The following is a 22,526-nucleotide window of genomic DNA, read 5'->3' as shown; positions in this document are numbered from 1 at the left end:
CTGGAGCACAGCACACACCCTGTTGTCATTTTCTGTGAGTCTGTCTCCGCACATGTCTGGAATCAACTTCAGGGCAGAGACCAGGTTTGAGTTATTTCTGGATTCCCAGCACTGAGAAGAGAGCCATGCCCAGCTTCAGTTCCCAAACCCAGGCCAGAACTCCCAGCTCTTGGCAGCAAGTTGGATAAACTGGCTCCTTCATTCTCCCTCACTTCCTTTTCTTCACAGAAACCCAGAGCTGTGGCAAGAGCAGCCCCTGTTCCACCCACTGTCAGCCAGAGGTGAAAAGCCGGGGCCAGTCTGAGCCATGGCAAGGTCACTATAGGGCCTGGGCTGTAGGAAACAGGAAGCAGTAATCAACTGACCATAGGAAGTACCACCCTGGACTCGGCCTCCGCAGCCAGCCAGGGCCAGCAGTGAGGACCTTCCCAACCCCACCCCCAGCTCAGGAACAGCCCCCCTTTCTCTCCTGCCGCGAGACTCACGTTCCTAGAACATCTCGGAAGTCGTAAATGTCCCTAATGTCTTCTGCCTGCTTCCAGCTGGGGCCTTTCACTTCCCCCGGCATGGCCCACTGCCCCCTGGCCACAGCCAGGACTCCTGGGAAGGGGAACGGAGGGAGAAGACTCAGTAGGGCCCAGCCTTCTATGTGGGAACTTACTTGGGGCCCCATTCAGTCACCCAGCCTGCATTTATTCATTCCTTGATTCATCCATTTGACGAAATCATTCAACAAACATTCATTCATTTACCAGTCATTTGTTCATTCAGCAAATCCTTATGCCTAGAGGAAAATCCTTCAGGGTGGCAGCAAAATTCTTTATTCAACAAAATCATTCATTCATTCATTTATTCAGCTCACCTAGTTTCTCCCTCTCCAAATCCAAACACCCAGGGGGACCCTGACCTCTGGGAGGACAGCAGAGTAGACCCCAGAGCAGCTTGTGGAAGTGCACAGCCCCGGAAGATCCCTCTGGCCCCAGAACCGGTGATGTCCCAGCCCCACCCTGGGACTTGCTGGGGTGTCTCCTCTCCCTCCTCCTTCTCCCTCTCGGAAATCAGGTTTCCGGCAGCCTGGGCTTCCAGCAATGTCTCAGCCACGTTTTTAAATAGCTCCTCTGCACTGTTACCACAGCAACAGCAGCCACAGCTGGAGCTCCCTGGGCCTCCTATTACCCCTCTCCCTTCTGACTCCCCATCTGGGTCCCCACAGCCTGAGAAATGATCCCACCCAGCCTATCCCTTCCTGGCTTCTTCTCACTCTGATCTAGCCTGTCCCTTCCTCCGCTGATACCTCTGTCTCATCCAGCAGGAGAGGGTGAGAATTCTCTCCCATTTATCAGATGGAGCATGGGGAGACTGAGGTCAGTGATGGGTAAGAAGCTGGTCCAAAGTTGCCCAGTGACATCTAGCTGGGGTCCCAGCTAAGTTTGCTCAGGGCAAAGGTCTTGGAAGGGGCTGCCCTCAGCTAGTCCCGATATGCAGCCGCACTGGGGCCCATTCAGAAAACACAGCCTCTCAACCCCATTTCAGGCCCACAGAGGGTAAGACCAAAACAGCACAGCATGCTGTGTGACCTCAGGGTGGGCACTTTCCTTCTCTGTTTCCTCTGTGGGAGAATGAGGGGAATATGCCCTGACTAGAGCCCCTGGTGTGAGATCCCACTCCTTGGATGAGATCTTGTTCCCAGGGAGAATTGGCCACCCATCCCAGGGGCACAAACTTCTAGGAAAGGAGACTTGATGGTAAGCTCTAGACACAGAGTTTTAAAACCCACCTGGAGGCCTGGCAAATACAACCCTCACAGTTCCACACATATCCCTGCAGCCAGACATACCATGCCAAGCCCCACCCACAACCCTGAACCCAAATACCTGCCCCCAGATGCAGCACACTCCACGCTCAGATACCCTGACACCTGATCATACATGTACACCCAGACATCAGCACACACGTCCAAAGATACTGCCCCAGACATCCTCACACCCAAACATCCCTCCCACAGATCCCCCTCCCACCCCCAAACACACATCTGCACACACCTGGACAGGATCACACACATTCACACAGACCTCACCTGTATACCAGACAGCCCAGATTCACTCACACCTTTCATCCTCCAGCTCCAACACACCCTAGAAGCTCCTATACTCCAAACCAAACCCCAGCTCCTTATACACCTAACTCCAAACACAATCAGTACACAATCGTATACTCCCCAACTCTGAGTTACCACGCTTTGAGCCAGATGCCAGCACACACAACACCTGGATGCACATCCGCAACAAAAACACTGATTCCCAGATGTCCCCACCCATAAGGATGCCCTTAGACACCAACATAACGCAACTCCATATCAGAGCCACATGCCTGTGCTAAGACAGCACACCCCAAGACGGCCACACTCAGCTATACCTCCAAATGCCCAGCCCTTCCACAGTCAGGCCCAGCTGAACTGAGACACACACACACACCCCTCCCCACCTTCCTCTATTACCCACTCAGTTTCCCACCGACCTGCCTGGCACCTGCTGGGCCTGGAGCAGAGGTGGGGGAGAAGGGCCCAGCCCTGCCCATCCAGAGTCCAGCCCTCCCGGGCAGCCCCTCCCATCCTTGGGCAAGACTATCCAGCGGCTGAGGGTTCCGCCGCCCTCAGTGCCCAGGGGCGCAGGCGAGCGGCCCCGGGCGGTACCTGCGGCTGCCCCGCCGCGGGGCTGGCTGGGAGGCCCGAGGTGGCTGGCGCGAGCTCCGTCCGCCGTCCGCCGCCGCTGCGCGCCCGCCCGCCGCTCTCTCGCTGGGGCTCGGCTCGGGCTCGGCTGACTCCCTCCTCCCTCCTGCGGCTCTGATGTCAGTGGAGGAGGAGCCTGCGGCGGGGGGACCAGGGACTGCCAGGCGAGGCGAAGTGAGGCTCCCTGGCTGGGGAAGGGGCGCGGGGTGGGGGAGAACCTCTAACTCAGGTCAGATGCTCTGTGGACTCTTCCCGCCTTCGTCTCCGGCAGGGCCCCCATTTCACGGAGGTGACAACTGAGACCCAGAGAGATGAAGGGTTCAAAATCAGCAGTTAGTCCGAGGCAGAGTCGAATTCGAACCCCGGTCTATCTGATGCCAGAGGCTGGCCAGTTTCACCCTGTCGCCTCGTGGAATTTCTTTAAGACCAGTTCTGGGAGCTCCCTTAGGGCTCTTGGGCTCTGTCTTTCCTCACTTTTTCCCCCGCCCGGTGCCCAGAAGGAAATTAGGCCCTCGGAAAGGCTCGGGAGACTGAGAGAGGTGGGAGGGTGGGGGAGTAGGGAAAGGACAGGGCAAGAGTAGGCAGCGCAGAGAATCGAAGCGGTCGTAGGGTGGGGGCCCCATTTGACAGGCAGGAAAACTGAGACCCGAGGTCCCTCAGCGAGGCGTCGCTGAGGCTCCAGTCTCCTACACCTGTCTCTCAAAACGAGTGTGGTGCCCAGAGGGACTGGTGCCGGCAGGGAAGGGGGAGGCGGGGGAGCTAAATCAGGATCCTGGAGGAAGCAGGCGAAAGAGGACCGAAGTGGCACGTGACTGGACAGGCGCCAGGGGCTGATGGCTAGGAGCCAGGTTGGAGATGGGGAGCACGAAGCCGCTCCTGGGGCGGCAGGCAGGGGGCCAAGGGACTTGACTGAGGCCCTCTTGTGCAAGGCCTTCCTTGGGAAGAAATTCTGCGCGGGCTGAAGGGGGGGAGCAACTCGCAGGAAGTGGGGGTGGGGCTGGACTAGGGCCAGCCAGAGGAAGCACCCACATTATTTTGGACCCCAACTCCAACTCTATCACCTCTCCGTGCCTCTCCCCACTCCCGAATTCCTACATTTTCTAGCTGGGTTTGGGGAGAGGACAATGCTTACCTGAACTCATTTTCAACTGGCTTTTCCCTCCCTTATCCTGGGGGCTAGGTAGAAAGTGGTCAGTTTATTATGCCCACTTTACGGATGAGAAAGAAAGATGGCTGAGGTCCCTAGAAAGGCTTTAGACTTATCCAAGTCACACTTTCCCTCTCTGAGCCTCAGTTTCTTCATCTGGAATATGGGAATATCCATGACTGACTCGGAATTCTCTTAAGAATCCCAAGAGATAATGGATGTGAAGTGCCTGGAATACTGTAGGGGTTCATAATACAAGAGCTAGACTTAGTGTAAACTGAGGCGCAGAGAAGGGACCTGATTTGTCCAGGGGCGGGGGGGCTAAGGGGCAGTTTTCCTTCTCCAAATCTCAGTATGTCAGACTCCCTAGTCCATGGAAAACACACGTCCTGCCCAGGGCTAGGCCCTTACTCTCCCCTATGCCCACCTAACACTCCCACTGAGCTGGGGCTGTTTCACCACAAATTCCTGCTTATCTAACTGACAACATTCCCAAGGTGATAAGGTGGCCTCTGTCCTTCTGAGGACTTGTACAACTTTTATGCTCTGTTTTACATTTTGCCTGCTTTTGAAAATGTCTAAGGGCACTTACGCTTTCTTTTTTTAACACACACATTCTTTTTTTTTCCTACTAAACAAACAATACAAGGTCATTGCAGGAAAATTACATAAAATACTAAAAACACACAAAGACCACCCTTGCCACTGGGCAGATTCTTTCACTTGCCAAGTAGCAGAATCCCAACCTAAGCCAGCTTCACCAAAGAGGAAGCTATGGCTCATAGTAGCTGATGCAAGATGGAAGGAAAAACACCATGGACCAGGGGCTTGGAGATTAGAACTGGAGCCGCAGTACTCATAGGATTTGCTCTCTCTCATCTCTCCTTGTCTCTATTTCTCTTTGCACACTGGCTTCCTTTCCTCCGCAGAGTGATCTCTACCTGGCCAGAAACGTGGTGTGAAGCAGACCCAGCTTTCCAGCTGAAGCCAGTGGAAGGAGAGAGAGACTCAGTTTTGTGTATCAGTCTCAGGGAAGACTCTGACGGGCTCTGCGGGAGTGGCATGCCTACCCCTTGACCCCAAAAACAGTTGCCAGGTACAGGAATGAGGTACATACTGAGCAAGCGTGCTGTCATGGGCAACCACACCAGAGTCAAAAGGAATGAAGGGGGGTATCTTGCCCAAAGGAAGTAGGGGTGCTGGGCAGGCATGAATAACAAATCCATCCCAGCCCTGCTCCCACCAATCGGAAATAACCAGTGTTCATATGTTCGGTACATATTCTTCCAGACTTTTTTTATGTACACACATTTCCTTCTACAGTCCCCACCCTCAATGAGCATATGTCAAGGTACTAACACAAAAAGTGAGTCAAGGAAAGTCAAGTAGGTGCAGAAAAAAAAGGAAATAATCATCTTCTCTCCTTTGTTGTTCAGAGGATGACAAAACAGCTCAGACTTCTCATCACTTCTTGAACCCAACAGAAAAGAAGCCATTGGAGGAGTGAATGATTTTCTAGGATTGGAGAAAATGAAAGAAGTCACAAAGAAAAGATGGGCCGGTTTATTTACAAAACATTCTTTAACTTCTGTTGCTGGAAACAAACCAAAAAACCCTACCCTATTCCAGAATCATAGCCAACAGTAAAAGGCAAACTTCAGAGTGGGGAAATGTCTTACAGACGATGGGTTAATATTTCTATTATGTAAAGAATACATAAAATTGATAAAAAACAGATTAAGAATCCAATAAATGGTCAAAGGAGACAGATGAAACACAATAAACATGGGACGTTTTCTAGCTCACAAGTTATCAAGGAAGTACAAACTAAATCATTTTTTAAATTTAACTTTCTTTTTTTCTTTTTAAAGATTTTATTTTTTGCTTTTTCTCCCCAAGGCCCCCTGGTACATAGTTGTATATTCTTCATTGTGGGTCCTTCTAGTTGTGGCATGTGGGACGCTGCCTCAGTGTGGTTTGATGAGCAGTGCCATGTCCGTGCCCAGGATTCGAACCAACGAAACACTGGGCTGCCTACAGCGGAGCGTGCGAACTTAACCACTCGGCCACAGGGCCAGCCCCTAAATTTAACTTTCAAATTTGAAGTTTAAAAAACCAGTAACACGAAGACTGGTGTTAGTGTGAGCGCTGGATACTTCTACATTTCTGGTGGGAAAGGCTTAAGTAACATCCAGGCCTTTTGACCCAGGAGTTCCTCTGCTGGGAATTAATTTCAGGGAAATAATCCTAAATTAGGACAAAGCTATATGCTCCAAAATTTTTTAAGAAATATTTTTATAACTGCAAAATTTAGAAGAAACCACCAAGAAAGGAATGATTAAAAACATAAAGTTTGTCTACCGGATGGGATATTTCACAGCTCATAAACTGATGGTAATGCAACCTGCTTAATAAAAGGAAAAAATGCGTATAATGTTAAGCAGGTATGCAGTTGGATAACTTCAGTGTAAAATGCAAACCACAAATTATTCATAGCAAAGAGTGCAGAGGCACACCACAAATGTTAATAATAGCCAAAAAATTATCTGATTGGGTTTTGTTTCTTTTACTTCTCTCTACATGCCTGTATTCTCCAAACTTTTTTTGTTGAGTAATGCTAACTGCATAATCAAAAAGTCACTTTTTAAAAAATTCTGCCAAAAGATAGTGGGTGTGTACCAATTTGGTGTTCAATTATTTAAGTTTTATTTAAAAAACAACAACAAGAAAGAAATAGAATGGATTTAAATGTCTATCCATAAGATCTTTTCTCTCCTACTATTGAAACAGCGGTGGCGCATTAAAAGAAGTTTGGGAGTCAGACAGACCCAGGTTCCAACTGCACCTCACCCTTTACCAGCTGTGGGGGCCTGGGCCAATCATTTCACTGTTCTGAGCCTGTTTCCTCATCATTAACATGGCATAATCATACCTACTTTGTAGGCTTATTTGGAGAATGAGACAACTTAGCAAGTGCCTTTCACCCAACGGGCCAGTTCCCTTGTCCCAGCACTGGTACCTGGTGCATACATAGCAGGTACTCAGTAGGAAATGAGACACAAGAGAGTTTTCTCCTGTTCCAGACGTCAGCTGCCCTAGGACAGCTGCTTTGAATATTATTTCTCCTTCCATTCTTGAAGCCCCACATGTTCTAGTCAAGCTCCTTCTGCCCTCATGAGGCCGACCCCTACTTTCTCACCCCATCAGGAGCAGCCCATCTTAAGAAGCCTGGAGGTTTCTCCAGCATTTACCAGATCTCACTGATTGCTCTTGGCTAACACTGACGGATTCTGGGGCAATGATTCTTGTGCTTTTCTGATTCTCAACCCACACCACTTATAATTTTGTATGTGGTGGTGCTGGCAGGCCCAGGAGGAGGACATTTAGAAGGGCCTCTAAAGTCTAAGACCTGGCTTACAAAACTGGCTCACCACCAGCTATCTGATCTGGCCCTTCCTTTCTCTGTATCCTAGTTCCCTCATCTGTAAAATAAGGGTAATAATTTGACCTGCTCTGACGTAGGGCTGTTGAGAGGAGCAAATGAGAGAATTCGTGTAAAGTGCTTGGTACCACCCTTGCTTGGTCTCTGGCAGAATAATTCTCCTAGAGTTATGTTTTAACAATATGCCCTGAGCTTTCGTCAAAGGTTGTGATTAGAAATCACCATGTGAAACTTAATCTCCATTTGCTGTCAGATTTATGCAGAATATTATCAATATGTGACTCTAGTTGAGAAATTTCTCCAGCATGAAAAATTACTGGAATTTTTGTCCCGAAAACTAGGAGATGCCCTTTCCTCTGATAGCAAACCTTTTGAGACTGATTCGTCTTGTTTCTATTTTTGCCTTGGCTTCCAGGAACCTTAGAGCTAAATCTGATGCTTAACGACAGCAGCTCCATTAAACCTGATGAGTTTATATTTGTTATTTTGTGAAACTCATTGTACACGTCATCAATTATAAACTTTCTCAAATTCTTTTGAGAAAGAAAAAGAAAGAGAGAAAGAGAGAGAAAGAAGGAAAGAAAGATGGAAAGAAAGAGGAAAAGTGGGTCAGGGAAGGAAGCAGGTATAGTTTGAAAAGAGTGCTTGGCATGCCACCTGCCCACTGTATCAGCTAGAATACAGGTTTGTTTTCTCTAACAGACACCCAAAATAATTGTGACTTAACTAAAATGGAAATGTATAACAATCTGGCCATAACCAGTCCCAGGCTGGTATGATGACGACAAGGTAAGAGGGACCTTGCCTGCTTCTTATCTTGCGCCACTGTTCCTATGGTGTTGTCTTTGACCACATGTTTCAAGATGGCTCGCCACCATGTCTCATCGCAGCCAGGGAGAAAGGATAATGTAGAGGGCACACCTCTTGGGACTCATGATCTCAGTTACATCCATCTCTTCCACTCACATCCTATTGGCTGAAACTCAGTCACATGATCACACCTAACTGCAAGGGAAGCTGGGCTATTTAGTCTTTCAGAGGCATATGTCCAACTAAAAGTCATGTGTTCTATTACTATAGAAGAAAGGGAGAACAGAATTTGGAGGACATCTTCCAGTTTCGGCCGCACCCACCATCTCAGATATATTTCTTTGCATATCACTGTGCTCCCATCTGCCTCAATTTCATTCTCACCCCCTCTAAGTGGTCCAGCCTCCATGCTATCAGAGTGCTTTCTGATTCAGAGTGCTATTATGCCACTCCCCTGCTCACAAACCACCCCTGGCTCCCTACTACTTAGAAAAGTGATTCTCAGACTTTAATGTGCATCAGGAGTCATCCAGAAGGTATGTTAAAGCCGAGGTGGCTGGGCCCCACCCCCAGAGTTTCTTATTTGAGAGGTCTGGGACCTGAGAATTTGCATCTTTATTAAGTTCCCAGGTGACACTGATGCTGCTTGTCCAGGGACCACACTTTGAGAACCACTGACCTCAAGATTAAGGCCCTTGCTCCTTAAACTGCCATTCAAAGCCAGTCCCAGCCTGGTCTCAACCTACTTTCCAGCTTCCTTTCTCATCCTTCTCCTCCCCCACCACACACCAAGGCCTCCAGTCACACTGAAGTTTTCACCTCTCTCTAAGCAGGCCAGCTGTTCACACCTCTGCGCCTTGCTGTCCTTTCGTCTAGAATGTCTTCTGCCTGGCAACTTTCTTGCCACATCCTCCCTGAAGCCTCTCCTGACCCTCTAAGCTGTTGTTAAGTCATTCCCTGCCCCAGGGCCCTGCAGACTTTGTCCATTCTTCTATTATTGCTCTTATCACCTGTGTCTTGATTGTCTTCCCAGCTGTCTCTCCATCTCTGGAGCCTTAGTCACCTACATAGCTCTGAGCTATGGCAACAGGGCCACTGAGTGAGGAAACAAAAGCACGAATGGGGAAATGGAGGCGAGGCGACTAGGTGAGTGAAGAGAAAAAATGATGAGTGAATTAATACATAACGAGTGAGTTACGGTCCAGTTGTGCTTGGTTCTCTCCATTGAGTCCTGAGCACCAGACCAGGGAAGGAATTTGCTCTCTGACCATGTTTCCACAAAGTTCCAGCCATCGCTTCCTTCTTAGCAGGAGTCAACTGGGACCCAGCATCCATCGACTCAGTCCCAAGAGTGCTCAGGAGCTGGCAGGGGCTGGGGCCGCACACTGGGTCATGTTCCCGACGTCAGGGATTAACTTTCGCCCAATCCTCCCTGTTGTCACTCACCCTGCTGTTTCTGAAAGTCAGTTGTAAGGCATTTGGGACTCTGGAGAAACAATGATGGTGGACACCTTGCAGAGCCAAGACACAAAAGGCTATGTCACCAAACTAGTTATAAGGTGTCTGGATTGTTTCAAATGAAAATTGGAGCCTTGAGGTGCCGGAACTAATCTCCCCCTCCTCACAGGGAACCCGGCTTCCTCCAAACCCCATAAAGGAAGCCTCCTTTGACTCCAGCAGACATGAGTATGGCCGTAAGAAGGGACTCCCTGTCCCGCTGCGGTTATTAATTCTCTTAGGGATGGTGCTCTCTGGGGCCGATAACTGTTCCTGCACCAAGGCTGCATGGCCTCGGGAGGCATTGCACCTCTTTGAGCCTCAGTGTCCTCCTCTGCAGGGTGGGAATATTACTACTCACCTTGTAGGTGAGTCAAATGAGACATGAGTGTAAAGGGCCCAGCACGGTACCAGGTAGATAGTAGGTGTGCAACAGAGAATAACTAGAGTTCTCACAACTGACCCTTGAAAGTTGCCTTTTCCCTAATGAACCAGGCCCAGTCAGTCTTCTAGGGTTCTTCCTTCTATTTATAATATCTACCCTCCCCTCTCACAATTCTACCTAATTTTGGGACTTCAGCTCCCATCCTATCTCCTCCACAAAACTGTCTTTGTTCCTGGAACTCTCTACCAATGATGCCTACCATACTTATGGTCTGGCCTAATGAACATGGAAGTGAGTGGTTAATTAAGAGAAGGGGATCTGCAAGTAGGGCTGCTGTGTATGGCTGCACAGATTGTGCACTGCCCAAGCCTAGGAGTACCATTCACATAGACTATGCAGGGGACTGGGACACCAGTGAGTTGTATAATGAAGAGGCTCTGTCTGCAAGTCAAATGGACTGAGTTTGAATCTTGGCTCAACCACTTACCAATTGTTTGAGCAAGTAAAGTATATTACCGTCTAAGATTTATTTTCCTCACTTGTGAATGGGATGCTATTAGCACCTACCATATGGGGTAGTTGAGAAGATTCAGTAGTTTAATGAGTTTAGAACAGTGCCTGGTACAAAGCTAACAGTTAATGAGCATTTAATTTCACATTAATGAAATTAAGCGTGGGTGTTTTCTCTCTGAGAAAGCTGTAAGCAATCATCGTACAATGAGTCTCTGAAAAATTGCAGCAGCTAGGCCCTGCACCTAGTGAGAGGCAGGGCCTCATGCTGTCCTCTCTCTCAGGACACTACTCCATCATTCTTTTTGCCAAAATCCACTTTTATTAGTCATTTATTAATCCATTTGTCAACTTTTTTAGTTGACAAATGACGAAACTCCAAAGCAAACTAACTTAAGCCAAAAGAAGCATTTGTGGGCTGATGTAATTGGAAGGCCCAATGAAGGATCCAGGGCTCCAGCTATATCATGAGGACTCTGTCTCTTTCTCCATCTCCTGGCTCTGCCTCTCTGAGTTGGCTTTATTCTCAGGGGGGTTCTTCCATGTGGCAGGAAAGTGGGTCACCGGGTGGTCCAAGCTTACATTCTATAGCTTTTGATCCAAAAGAATAGAAACCCTCTTCTCTCTCAGCACCCATAGAGCAATATTATGGAAGGCCTCTGACTGGCCCTGCTGAGGTCGCATGCCCATTCTTTGGACCAATCATTGTGGCTAAAGGAATGGGGTACTGTGATTGGCCAAGCTGGGATCACCTGTCTACCCTAGTTTGACAGTTCCACAAAAGCCACATGGAATGGGGAGGGTAGTTCTCCAACAGGTGAGGTGGTGGGCAAATAGGAATGTTGGCTGTCCTCACCATCCTTTTTTTTCTTCTCCCCAAAGCCCCCCAGTACATAGTTGTATATTTTAGTTGTGGGTCCTTCTAGCTGTGGTATGTGGGATGCTGCCTCAGCATGGCCTGACCAGCAGTGCCATCTCCGCGCCCAGGATCCAAACCAGCAAAACCCTGGGCCGCTGAAGCGGAGCGAGCGAACTTAACCACTCAGCCACAGGGCCGGCCCCTCCTCACCATCCTTCTTTATGGCTCAGTTCATAGGTCACTTCCTCAGGGAACCTTCCCCTCCCCTTTCCCATGTGGACTTCAACCTTCCCACAGTAAATTGCAATTATTCTCCAACTCTCTCACTCCCTGGGAACCACTTGAGACAAGGACAAGAGTATACTTATTCATCTGTATTCCCCAGGCCTAGCTTCCTCGCCAGGCTGTGGAAGACACGTTGGTGGCCTATCCAGCATCCATTTCTACTCAACCTACACTCTCCTCGCTGCCTTGGACTTAGTGGGGTTGTAGACTCTACTCTCGCCAGTTTAAACCAGTTAGCGTCATCCCTTGTCACAGTGACTGGTTCAGGAATGGGCATGTCAGATAGTTTGGGCCGGTGAGACGTAAGGGTATCTGGGAAAGGCTTCTTGCTCTTTGCTTGGGCCATGGAAACCAGCTGGCCCATTCCTGCCCTCCGTTGCACTGGACATAAACGAGGAAGCATTTGGCCTCCCTGACTGCTCCTGGCTGCCACCACACAGATAGAGGGGAACCCACTTTAGGCAAAGGCTGACGCTGTGGAGGGCAGTGTGGAGAAACCTGGACCCTTGATGGTCCAGATGAGTTGATGGATTGGCCAATACTGAAGGCCACCTACCCCAGCACCACCAAGCCCCCAGCCAACACATTTCCTTGTTGTTAATCCACTTTGAGCTGGGGGCTTACTATTACCTGAAGCCACAAGTATCCTCAGAAAGTTCTCCCTGAATGAATGACATGGGTTAGTGGCCACAGGCTGAGAGCCACCACGCACATCTTCCTGAACCTTTGCCACCCACACCAGTTCCTTTCTACCCCACAATAACAGACATTCAAAGATTCTGGATGCTTTTTTAAAAACCACAGCAGTCACTTTATTCTTAAGTTTGCACTTTACAAAACCACAAGGGAGAAGTCCTTAAGGAAGACAAGGGGGGGCGGAGTGGGGGATGGTGAAGAGGGTGAAGAGGACCGCCCAGAATGAAGGACCCCATCATTCTGGGGACCAAGCAGAGACTGGGCCCCAGGCCAGCCCAGCAGGGCCTCCTGTGTCCTGGCTGTACAGAGCTAGGCCAAAAGACCTCAGGGAAGGACCACAACCTCTAAAGGCTGTCACTATTTGACATCTGACAGGCAGCCACAGGCCGAGACTTCTGGCAGCCCAAAGAAGGAAGTGGGCCTCCCCTCACTCCCTCACCCAGGCCAGGGGGAGGCAGCCTGAGGCAAGGGTGCAGGCTACCCATCCAGTAGCTTTAGGATGCTCTCGCGCTCCTTTAGAGTCTTCCAGGCCTGGTCCTTCTCCTTCTTGGTGGGGGTCCGCTTCTTCTGCCGGGCAGCCATGATCTTGCGGAAGGCATCCATGACCTCATTGTCTGCCATGCGGACCCGCTGCCTCAGCTCCTGGCGGCTCACCTCCTCCTTTGCCAGCCTGCGGGGACCAGCCGGCCCGGTGCCATGGGAAGCCCATCTCCAGAGTGGAGCCCCTCCCTCTTCTAGACAGAGCCTACCCACCACCCCATGCTGACACTCCTATGGACCATTTCATACCAAAAAGCAAAGTTAATGAACCAGGCTTATATGGTGCTATGTGCTAGGTACTATCTTAAGCTCTTAAAAAATATTAGCTCAGTTAATCCTCATAATCCTGTGAGGTAGTTACTATTATTCCTATGTTACCAGTGAGGAAACTGAGGCTCAAAGAGGATAAGAATTGCCCCAAGATCCCACAACTACTGAGTAGGAGATCTAAATCAAAGCAGGCTACTCCTCATAATCTTCTTTATAAGGGGTTTTGCAGGGCCAGCCCTGGTGGCCTAGTGGTTAAGTTCAGTGCACTCCACTTCAGCAGCCCAGATTCAGTTCCCGGGCGTGCACCTACACCACTCATCTGTCAGTGCTGTGGTGGCAGCTCACATATGAAAAAAAAGAGGGAAGATTGGCAGCAGATGTTAGCTCAGGGCAAATCTTCCTCAGCAAAAAAATAAATAAAAGGGGTTCTGCTTATTTCAGAAACCAAATTCCAGAGCAACTTGAGGGCCTAGGCAGCCTGAGATCTACAGGAGGTGGGTGAGATGACAAACTGACCCCTCTGAATAGAATCTAACCTATAAATTCCATGCATGGTGGAACTGGGAGGTTGCTTAGAGATCCGATCTAGTCTAACCTGTGAAGTTTCCAGAAGAGGAAGCTGCTGCTCGGGGCAGGAGGGGTCTTGCTTCAGGCCCTGCAGCTGGTCTGTGGCTGGGCTGAGGGCTGCACTCTGACCTGCTGATAGCCCCAAACTAGTTCCTTCACTGCCCATTACTTCTGTTTCTGCACATCCATGCTTCTCCTTCTCTCTGTCTCTCCCCCCACCCTACCCCCAGCACTTCTTTCATTTGTATTTCCCTCTTCTTGCCCTTGAGAGGGAATGTGAATGAGAATGAGGCGCTGGATTCAGCCTTGGGCCCAAGTCTCAGCTTGGCTGTTTACTGGCTGTGTGACCTTCAGCAGAGCACTCACTTCACTGGGCCTTTATTTCCTCAGCTGGTAAACAGGGAAAATACCACCTACCCCCTGGGCTGTCTCAAGATTAAACAGGAGGGTGTACACAAAGCCCCTGGCAGACAGTACACACTCAGTATACCCTTATTCTTAAACACCCTAGCAGCTTGTCAGCAGCTACGTTTCCTTTTTAATGGCACTTGTCTTTACCAATGATCCATGTGTCGACTGCAAGCCCTTTGTCCTGCCTCTCTTCCAGCCCCCAGCACAATGTCTAACCAAGGGAAGGCAGAGCTGGCCAAATGAATGAGTCTGCCCTGCCCTGTTAGGGCTCCATGAGGCGAAGACACAGCACCTGCCTGTGAGAAGCAAGGAGACTTAGTTGGGTTGCTTCTCTATCTTCCTAACAAAAGGGCAGCCATGACCATGATCTCCTTCCAGATGTCATCTATACCCTTGTTGTGACCAGCGCGGGGCAAGATGAATGGGAGTCCAATATAAAATGAATGATACTGCAACCAATTACTTAAAGAACTGGTCCTAAAACACTGGGCAATTTCTGGTGAAGGATCAATAATAATCACAGATGTCCCACAAAATGTTAACAGCTGATAAATGTAGGTGAAGAATATACTGGTGTTTCCTGTACTACTGCTTCAGATTTTCTGTGTGTATGAAACTTTTCATAATAAAACTTGGGGGGGGGGGGAATAAGGATGAGAAGATTAAAAAAATAAATCACACAACAATGTGAATATAACACCACTGAACTGTACACTTAAAAATGGTTTAGATGGTAAATTTTATGTTTTTTACTACAAGAACAAGTAAATCAATCAGTCAATCACAGATGCCTGTGGAATTAGAATCTGTTTGAGACATAACCAGTGGAGTGGTAACCAGCATTGATTTTTTTTTCAAGATTTAAAAAGTGATTTAGAGGCCCTGCTGGGTTTGGGAAGCCTGTCATAAAGCCTCTGAAAGGTGATCAGCAGTGGCCAAGGCCTCTCTGGCCACCCCCTCGCCCATGCCTCCTGTCCACACTCACCTCAGCAGGTCATGCTTCTTGGTGCGGTTGTGGGCACTAAGTGCCTTCAACTCAGCCTGCCGTTTGCGCAGCTCCGCGAGGACCTCATCCTCCGAGTCCTCTGCAGGGCGCTCCTCAGACTCCAGGAGGCCCTGGGCAATGAGCTCCTCCTTGATGCGGCTTTCCAGGGACTTGGTATGTGGCACACTGCAGGGAAAGACAGCCCTCAGCAAAGGGCCAGCTTGAAGGCGGGACCCCTCAGGGGTTCCCATGGTTAGTGAACATCCTCCTCTCCCTTTGGGCACCCCCTCTATATCTATCTAGGTCTAAAAGGATAGAGACGGACACATCTGGTCTTGTTTCAAACACAAACAACATATATCCATTGTCAAAAAAAATACTGAAAAATTTGTATTACCAACAACTCAGAGAGAACCATTATTATTTTGTTATCATTACCGTTATTTTGCTTCATGTTATTATAATTACTATATAAAATATATCTTTGTTATATGTTATTATATATACTATATATATTCCAGATTTTGTTACATATATTACTTTTAATCTCTCATAGGTTAACGTTTTTTTCCCTATGTGCCCATATTTAAGTATATCTTAAATAAAAACAGGATCATACTGTCTGTACTGTGCTACAAGTGAAGTTTTCCTCACATGGCACTCTATTGTTTACATCTTTTCATATCAATTAAGTATATTTCTCTAGTATGAACAACAGTTGCAAGTTATTTCATCATGTGGAGTTACGACAACTTAGCCGACCAATCCCCTTCACTTGGACATTTAGGACAAACAGCGCTATGATGAACCCTGTACTAAGTCTGTGCGTGCGGAAATGCTGGGCTGGCACACACATTTGAGACTTCTATTGGGCTTTATCACACTGTCCTTGGCCTATTAGTGAAGACCATGTTGAGATGGACAGAACCCACAGAAGCAGAGGGTAGGCTGGGTGTGGAGAGGATGGCACTCACCTGAAGGGCTTATTCTGATTGCGCGGAGAGGTGCTTGCGCCATCAGCCCCCGATTCTTTCCCAGACATGTCAGGAATAGGAGAGTCCTCCATTGGGGAAATGATATTTTCCTAGAATACCAGAGACATGGGGCAGGAGGGGAAAGAGCAATAGGATTTCCATTTTCCTGCTCCTCTCTGACCTATGTGGACAGTCTTCGCAGACCAGAAACATCCTGTATCTTTCCTATCCCAACTCCTCTGGGAAGCCTTCCCAAACTGACTCCAAAAGCTTTGATCATTTTAGAAATCTCTTTTTCTGTACTGATCCCGAAAAAAGGGAGCACAGAAGAGTGATGAAAACACTCAACACGGTAATGAGAATAGTTAAGGTTTGCTAAGCGTTTGCAATGTACCAGGCACTGTGCTAAGCCTGTTGTGGCACAGGCTGCCAGCTGTCCAAAAACCATTCTCACCTTTCTTCTATAGTAGCTGGGCTTCTGGCTACCCAGCTACACCACACTTCCCAGCCTCCTTTGCAGTCAGGTGTGGTCACACGACAAATTCTCTCCAGTGGAAAGTGATCAGAAGAAATAAAAGCCACAGCCAGTTATGGCCCATAAACTTTCCTTCACACACACCTTGCTCTTTTTCTGTGTGCTTGGAGTGGCAATCACACCCAGAGTGACCTTGTGCAGAGTGCAGTTTTAAGACAGCAAAGCCACTATAAGCTGGGCTCCCTGTCTGATGGTGTGGGGCAGAGAATTTCCCCCACCTCAGCCAATGTGGAACATGTGCCCCAGACTGTTACTTAAGAGAGAAATAAACTATTGTGTTTGAGCCAGAGGGGAAACTGAGGCTCAACAAGGTGAAGAGATAGGCCTAAGGTCAGCCAGTGGACATAAATAAAGAGACCCTGAACCTGGGGTTTGAATCCTGCTTCTGTTTATTAGCTGTGTGACCCCAAGTAAACAGTTCCCTTTTTTGAGACTCAGTCTTCTCATATGCAACCCAGGGCTAACCAGTGTCCTGGCCTCCTATGAGAGGATGTGTGGAAAGCCCCATGCACAGGGCTCAGCCCTTAGCCAACGCTCAGCAAGGGTAACTGTAGAGAGGTGGCTGCTTCTGGGAGAGGTAGAGACTGCGAGGGGCATGGGAGGGGCTTCTAGAATACTGGTAATGTTTATTTTGTCATCTTGGGGCTAGTTATAAGGTGTGCTCATTTGTGAAAATTTATCAAGCTGTACATTATGATCTGTTTACCTTTCTAAACGTATGATACATTTCAGTAGAAAATAAAAATAAACATTAAACAGAAAGTAAACCTAGCTCTGGTTTTGGGTTGGGGTGCTCACCTCCACCAGGGCCTGCAGGAGGCGCTGCGTCAGAGCACCAAAGGGGCACCCATCTTCTGGCTGCTCATGCTGGGCCTCAGACTTCTTCAGCAGGGCATCCACGTCTGAACCAGGCAGAGAAGTAGTGGAAAGGTGGCTGAAGTCCTGGGAACTTAAGTCCTGGCCTGGGGTAGGCAGGGAGGTGAGGGGGCCTACCTTTAGTGTCCAGTTCAGTCAGTGGCCCCATGAGGCCTTTCTTCTTGTCAGCCACGGCTGCTGCCCGGGCCCCGTCCTTCTGCTCCTCCAGCAGGTCCTCCTGTGCCCAGCGTTGAGAGTAGTGCTTCCCCAGGGGTGGGATCTGTGGGAGAGATCCCACCCAGCCCCAAAGGGTAAAGACACCCCATTCCTGGGGTGTGTGGAGGCTCTCTGTGTACTTGGGCACTGCCAATAGGCTCTTCATTCATTCCTCATTCCTTCATTCATTCACTTATCTGTCTCCCAAATACCCAGCCCACGGCCAAGGCCTGTGCCTGGAGTAGGTGAGAAAAGACAGGTACGTAAAGAACTACAACACACACACAAGACAATATGGAACAATTTCCAAGATAGAAGGTGCAGAATGGCGTGTGTACATGGACCATCTCAGGTCAAGGCTGCTTGTCTCTAGAGAGAACCAGGGGCCTTAGGGTCAGAAAGGACAGGGAATTATCTTTTGTACTGCATGAACTTATTACTGCCTATAGGGATTACTTTTTCAAATAAATTTTTTAAAAATTGAGATATGTGAAGTGACACAGGTAGACCAAGGTGTTTTTGTAGCAGCACAAAAGAGACCAGCTTTCTGCAGGGAAAACTGCAAAAGCGTTATGGTGGAGGTAACATGAGATCAGGGCCTTGAAGAGTGAGTCAGTTTGCCAAGAGGAGATGTGCAGAGGCCCAGAGACCACCAAGGCTGGCGTGTGGGCCTGGAGTGAGGGCAAGGTACCTGGTGGGGCTGGTAAATGAAGCAGTGATAAGAGGGTGTGGCTAAGGAAACTAGAGAGGGGCACTGGGGCTGGGCCACCAAGGACTGAGACGCTTGGACTTGATCCTATGGGTAACCAGAGCCAGGGGAGGCCTGGGAGCAGGGCTGTGTCATGAGCACATCTGATCGTGACAACTCATGTATGAGAGAGTTCCCCCTCAACACTTTTCTATATTTTCTACATTTTCTTTAATGGAAGCTGTTTTATTTTCATCATAAAAAAGGTAAATTTTTACATAGTTAAAAAAGAAAAAGTTTCTCTGGAGGCAGGAAAGCGTTAAGAGGCCATTCGGGTAAAAGCTGATGAAGGCCTGAACCAAAGCAGAGGGCATGGAGTTGAGGGGACAAGGGAGGACCTCACTCAAGTAGGTGCCTTAGAACGCGGTGACCATTTGGATGGGGTAAAGGGGAGAAAGCCGAGAGGTAGAGCCTGACTATCTGGGTGGGGTAACGGGGCAGACAGGAGGCTGGGCAGGGGAGGGGAAGAAGACAATATACGGCTTTGGGGTCTTTGATTCTCAGGCAACTCTGAGCCTCTTGTTCTCCATCATGTCTATCGAGGCCTAGGGTCTCTACCTTGTAATGCTCAGCCTCGTCTTCTGGGGGCTTCAGCAGTTCCTCTAGTGTGCGCACCTCCTCGCTGGTGATATCTGCACAGTAGGGCTCCACCGAAGCCCAGAACCTGTGAGAGAAGCAAATCCTGAGTGACCACTCCCCTGCAACACTAGCCTCAGCCCCAGTCCCCTCCACGGCCTCCACTGCCCAAATCCTGAGGCCCCTCTGTGTTCTCTGGGCCAGAACCTGTTAGGGGCATCATTCTTGGGGATCCGTGGCACGTCAATTGGGTCATCAGTGAATTCATATTCCTGGATCTTGGGCTGCAGGTTTTTGGATTTGGGCCGTCCGGGGCCAGGGCCTGGCCCATGTCCTGCCTTCCCTTCCAGTTTCTGCTTCTTAGGCTTCCCGTGTTTGGGGGGAGCTCCAAGCTCATGGTCTCGACCAAGCTTCAGGAATCGTCGGTCACCTTTCTTATCCTGCCAATCAGTGAGGATCTGAAATTCACAGAGACTGTCACTAAGGGAGAGAAGGGAAGACACAGGACAACTCCTTCTTCCAGTGAAAAATGAGGATCTAGAACTCAAAGAGGCCCCACAGTCTTCCCCTATGCCCTTTTTATTTAGCAAATTCCTACTCATCCTTTAAAACTCAGCTCCCTTTCTGTGCCCATCTCACAGACCTTTATTCATGTACTTCTTATCATTCCACTCACTTGTTTGTCTGTACTCACTCACCTCTGTAGCACCCAAGCCAGTCATACAGTGTTTAGCAGAAAGGTGAAACAAATGATCACACCTCAGCACATGCTGTCCCTGGGAAAACATGCTGGTCCTAACTTTTTGGTGAAGGCAAGTAAGCCTCCCAGCAAACCTTCACTTCAAATGTCACCACAACTGAGAAGCCTTCTCTGCATCAGTTACTCAGCTTCTTAGATGCTAAAATACAACTGACTGTGCCACAGCCCTGCTGACAAAGCTTCAGCGGATTCCCAGGGACCACAAGTTAATTTTATTCAACTTTGTTTTTTTCAGTGAGGAAGACTGGCCCTGAGCTAACACCTGTGCCAATCTTCCTCTACTTTGTATGTGGGATGCCGCCACAGCATGGCTTAATGAGCAGAGTGTAGGTCCGCAGCCAGGATCCAAACCCATGAACCCCAGGCTGCCAAAGCAGAGCATGTGATCTTAACCACTACACCACCAGGCCAGCCCTATTATTCATCTTTCGAGATCCAGTTGAAATGGCATCTTCTTCCTCTATGGGTCTCTGGTAGTTCATACCTCCACTGTAGGCCCAACTGTATTGTTTGGTCACACTGAAATCAACAGAGAACCTTGTCTCTTCTAGCAGATTATAAGCTACTAGAGACCAGAAAGTTCATCTTAACCATCTCTGTTCCCCAGGGTCTGGCAGAGCACCTGGCACACAGAGCTCAGAGGATGTTTATGCTATGAATAGAAATAATCAGAGTAGTACCAATAAATAACATTTGAAATGCTTACTTTCGGACACTGGGCTGAGCCTTTGCAAAAAAATCCTTTAATCCTCACAAAAAGCTCTGAGGTAGGTCCTATTATTCAGCCCACTTTGCAGACAGAGGACTGACATTCAGTGCTAGGAGGTAACTTTCTCAAAGTGACAAAGCTAGGAAACAGCAACACCAGCAAGTGCTCAGGACAAGATTCAAACCCAGGTCTCCCCATTGCAGGTCCCCAAGTACTCATAAACATCACAGCATATCACTTGGTACTTGCCTGACCTCCCCCTCTCCTTAGTTGGCAAAGTCCCTGAAGGCCAGAATTGTCCTAATTATCTCTCTCTAGACTAGCACAAGACCCAGAACACAATGGGGGGTGGGGGTCAATAAACGCTTAGTGAACCAGAAATCTCGTAATTTATGAGGATGGTGAATATTTTTGCATACTTTACATGTCACAGCAAGCCCAGTTTGGATCTCTCTCCCCTGCTAAACTTCTGTACCCCAGGCTTCAGCAGATGGGGCTAACTCAAGGACCCATCCCATAATGTGTCAGAGTCCATCCCTGGTGATATCCCCTCTGTGGGGTATCACCTGGGTTTCAGCCTCGAGCACTCGCAGGCGCCTGCTGGCAGAGGAAAGCAGGGTCTCCAGCTCCAGCTGCAGAGTGTCCAGCTCCTCGATGCCGATGCCATCATCCTCAGAGCGGGCCAGCACTGCCGTGTAACGGGGACAGACCTTCAGGTGGTCCACAGACTTGAAGTCGTGGAACTGCAAGGGGCAGTCCTTCAGCTCACTCATGGCCCAGGACACCAGACCCTGTGGAGCTGGAGAGGAAAAGACCACTGATGAGAAAGAAAGTGGCAAGAGAAAAGCACAAGGGCTCCTTCTATCTAGGGATAGCCTCAAGGAGAAAGCCAAGCTTCAGTACCCTATTCACAAGGCTGGTGGCACAGCTCCTATTCAGGGAGCAGAGCATGTACTCTGCAACAAGTTAGGTGCAGACACTTTACCCGCTTGTCATTGAGTTCCTCACTCAACCCCATGAGCAGGGACCATGATGATCTCCACTTTACAGATAAGGAAACTGAGACTGTAAAGCTTACCAAGATGCAATTTGAATCTAGGCAGTTTTGAGTTTATGCCCACTGTGATATACTATGCTGTCTTTCTGATGCTCTTCTCTTCTGTTCCACTCCTCCTGGGTTCTGCTAAGCCCCTGAGTTCGAAGCATCCCATTCTTAAATGATAATGTTCTCTGTGCCTCTCAGCCTCTCCTTGCCTCACTCCTCCCCAGCTTTGCCCCTGACAGCGGTTAAGAATGTGGGCTAGTAAGCCAGATATACCTGGGTTGGAGCCCAGGCTTTACCATTCGCTATTTACGTAGTCCTGACCATGTTATTTAACCTTCCTGAATCTAGGCTTTCCCATCTGTAAAATGAGGACAAAAGAAGGCTGAAGTCTGTTTCCCTACAATAAGTCTGAATCTGTAAAATGGGGATAACAATAGTACCTACCTCCCCGGGATGTTCTGAGGGTTAAGAGATGATGCCCGTCAAGAGCCCAGTGCAGTGCCTGTCACAGAAGAAGTGGGACTGCTTAATGGCTGGCCCCACCAGGGGGTCGCCCCAGTGTCCCGCCTTCAATGTCCTTGTTCTCTAGGGACCCCCTGACGCGGCCCCCGCCCCCTCTACCTCCTCACTGCGGCCTACTACGGCCCCTCGGGCCGCGGGAGGGGGCGGGGAGTTCCGGTCGGTCGGAGCAACCGCCCCGGAACTGGCTATGGGCCGGCCCCTTGCAGTTGACGCGGGGGCGGGGAGACGCGAGGCGAGCCTACTGTGGCTTGCGGAGGTGGGGGTTGGCGGGCCGCACTCGAGCCCACGGCACGTGGGGTGGGGCGCTGTGCCTCGGGCGTACCCTAGGGAACAGCCCGGGGCAGGGGGCGGGGCTCGGTGGTCGGGTTCTGCGCCGGGCAGTTAGTCCCGCGGAGCCCCAGGAGCTGCAGGTAGGAGGGGCGCGAAGGGAGGTTGGGGGCGCAGAACCGGAAGA

The 22,526-nt window shown here is 49.3% G+C and overlaps 3 protein-coding genes across 19 annotated transcripts in view; 1 reads left to right on the top strand and 2 right to left on the bottom strand.

Annotated features, from left to right (window-relative positions):
• CAMK1 (calcium/calmodulin dependent protein kinase I) overlaps window positions 1–2,849 on the bottom strand; it is a 10,969-nt gene extending 8,120 nt beyond the window's left edge. For 2 of the 5 annotated variants that reach the window (XM_014848100.3, XM_044754119.2), the window contains exons 1-2: window positions 2,518–2,814; window positions 486–600 (exon numbers count right to left, since the gene is read on the bottom strand). In XM_014848100.3, coding sequence (XP_014703586.1) covers window positions 486–600; window positions 2,518–2,611 — 209 coding nt within the window. In that variant the 5' untranslated portion in view covers window positions 2,612–2,814. Of the gene's footprint in view, window positions 1–485; window positions 601–2,517 lie in introns of all 5 variants that reach the window. The other 3 variants (XM_014848101.3, XM_070493297.1, XM_044754120.2) reach the window with 3 other exon arrangements.
• Window positions 1–14,527, top strand: part of OGG1 (8-oxoguanine DNA glycosylase) — a 27,967-nt gene extending 13,440 nt beyond the window's left edge. For 2 of the 11 annotated variants that reach the window (XR_006517223.2, XR_011496538.1), the window contains 2 exons: window positions 4,805–4,984; window positions 5,312–5,678. Coding sequence is in view for 4 of the 11 variants with exons in the window: in XM_070493299.1 (XP_070349400.1) it covers window positions 5,312–5,382 (71 nt within the window). In the remaining 7 variants the exon portion in view is untranslated. Of the gene's footprint in view, window positions 1–4,804; window positions 5,271–5,311; window positions 7,798–14,343 lie in introns of those variants that run through there. The other 9 variants (XR_006517226.2, XR_011496537.1, XR_006517222.2 and 6 more) reach the window with 9 other exon arrangements.
• Window positions 12,448–22,526, bottom strand: TADA3 (transcriptional adaptor 3). Of its 3 annotated transcripts, none has more exons than XM_014848126.3 (10): window positions 22,395–22,526; window positions 21,995–22,052; window positions 21,072–21,304; window positions 19,244–19,494; window positions 19,019–19,124; window positions 17,635–17,776; window positions 17,440–17,543; window positions 16,107–16,216; window positions 15,133–15,318; window positions 12,448–13,029 (listed from the first exon to the last, which is right to left on the bottom strand). In XM_014848126.3, exons 3-10 carry the CDS (start codon window positions 21,276–21,278, stop codon window positions 12,837–12,839), a joined length of 1,299 nt encoding a protein of 432 aa, XP_014703612.1. In that variant the 5' UTR covers window positions 21,279–21,304; window positions 21,995–22,052; window positions 22,395–22,526; the 3' UTR covers window positions 12,448–12,836. The 3 variants fall into 3 exon arrangements, with proteins under 3 accessions (XP_014703612.1, XP_070349397.1, XP_014703610.1); XM_070493296.1 differs by having other exon boundaries at window positions 22,315–22,449; XM_014848124.3 differs by lacking the exon at window positions 22,395–22,526 and adding an exon at window positions 22,172–22,250.

Source organism: Equus asinus, chromosome 21 (genome assembly GCF_041296235.1).
Source record: "Equus asinus isolate D_3611 breed Donkey chromosome 21, EquAss-T2T_v2, whole genome shotgun sequence".
Taxonomy (NCBI): Eukaryota; Metazoa; Chordata; class Mammalia; order Perissodactyla; family Equidae; genus Equus; species Equus asinus.
This window is presented reverse-complemented; position numbering and strand designations above follow the sequence as displayed.

Coding starts and splice junctions, on each gene's coding strand:
- TADA3 (XM_014848126.3), bottom strand. CDS start 21,278: ATGAGTGAGCTGAAGGACTGCCCCTTGCAGTTCCACGACTTCAAGTCT. Junction 19,125..19,243: donor AAGAATGATGCCCCTAACAG/GTTCTGGCCCAG, acceptor CTTCTCTCACAG/GTTCTGGGCTTCGGTGGAGC. Junction 17,777..19,018: donor ACGAGGCTGAGCATTACAAG/GTAGAGACCCTA, acceptor TCTCTCCCACAG/ATCCCACCCCTGGGGAAGCA.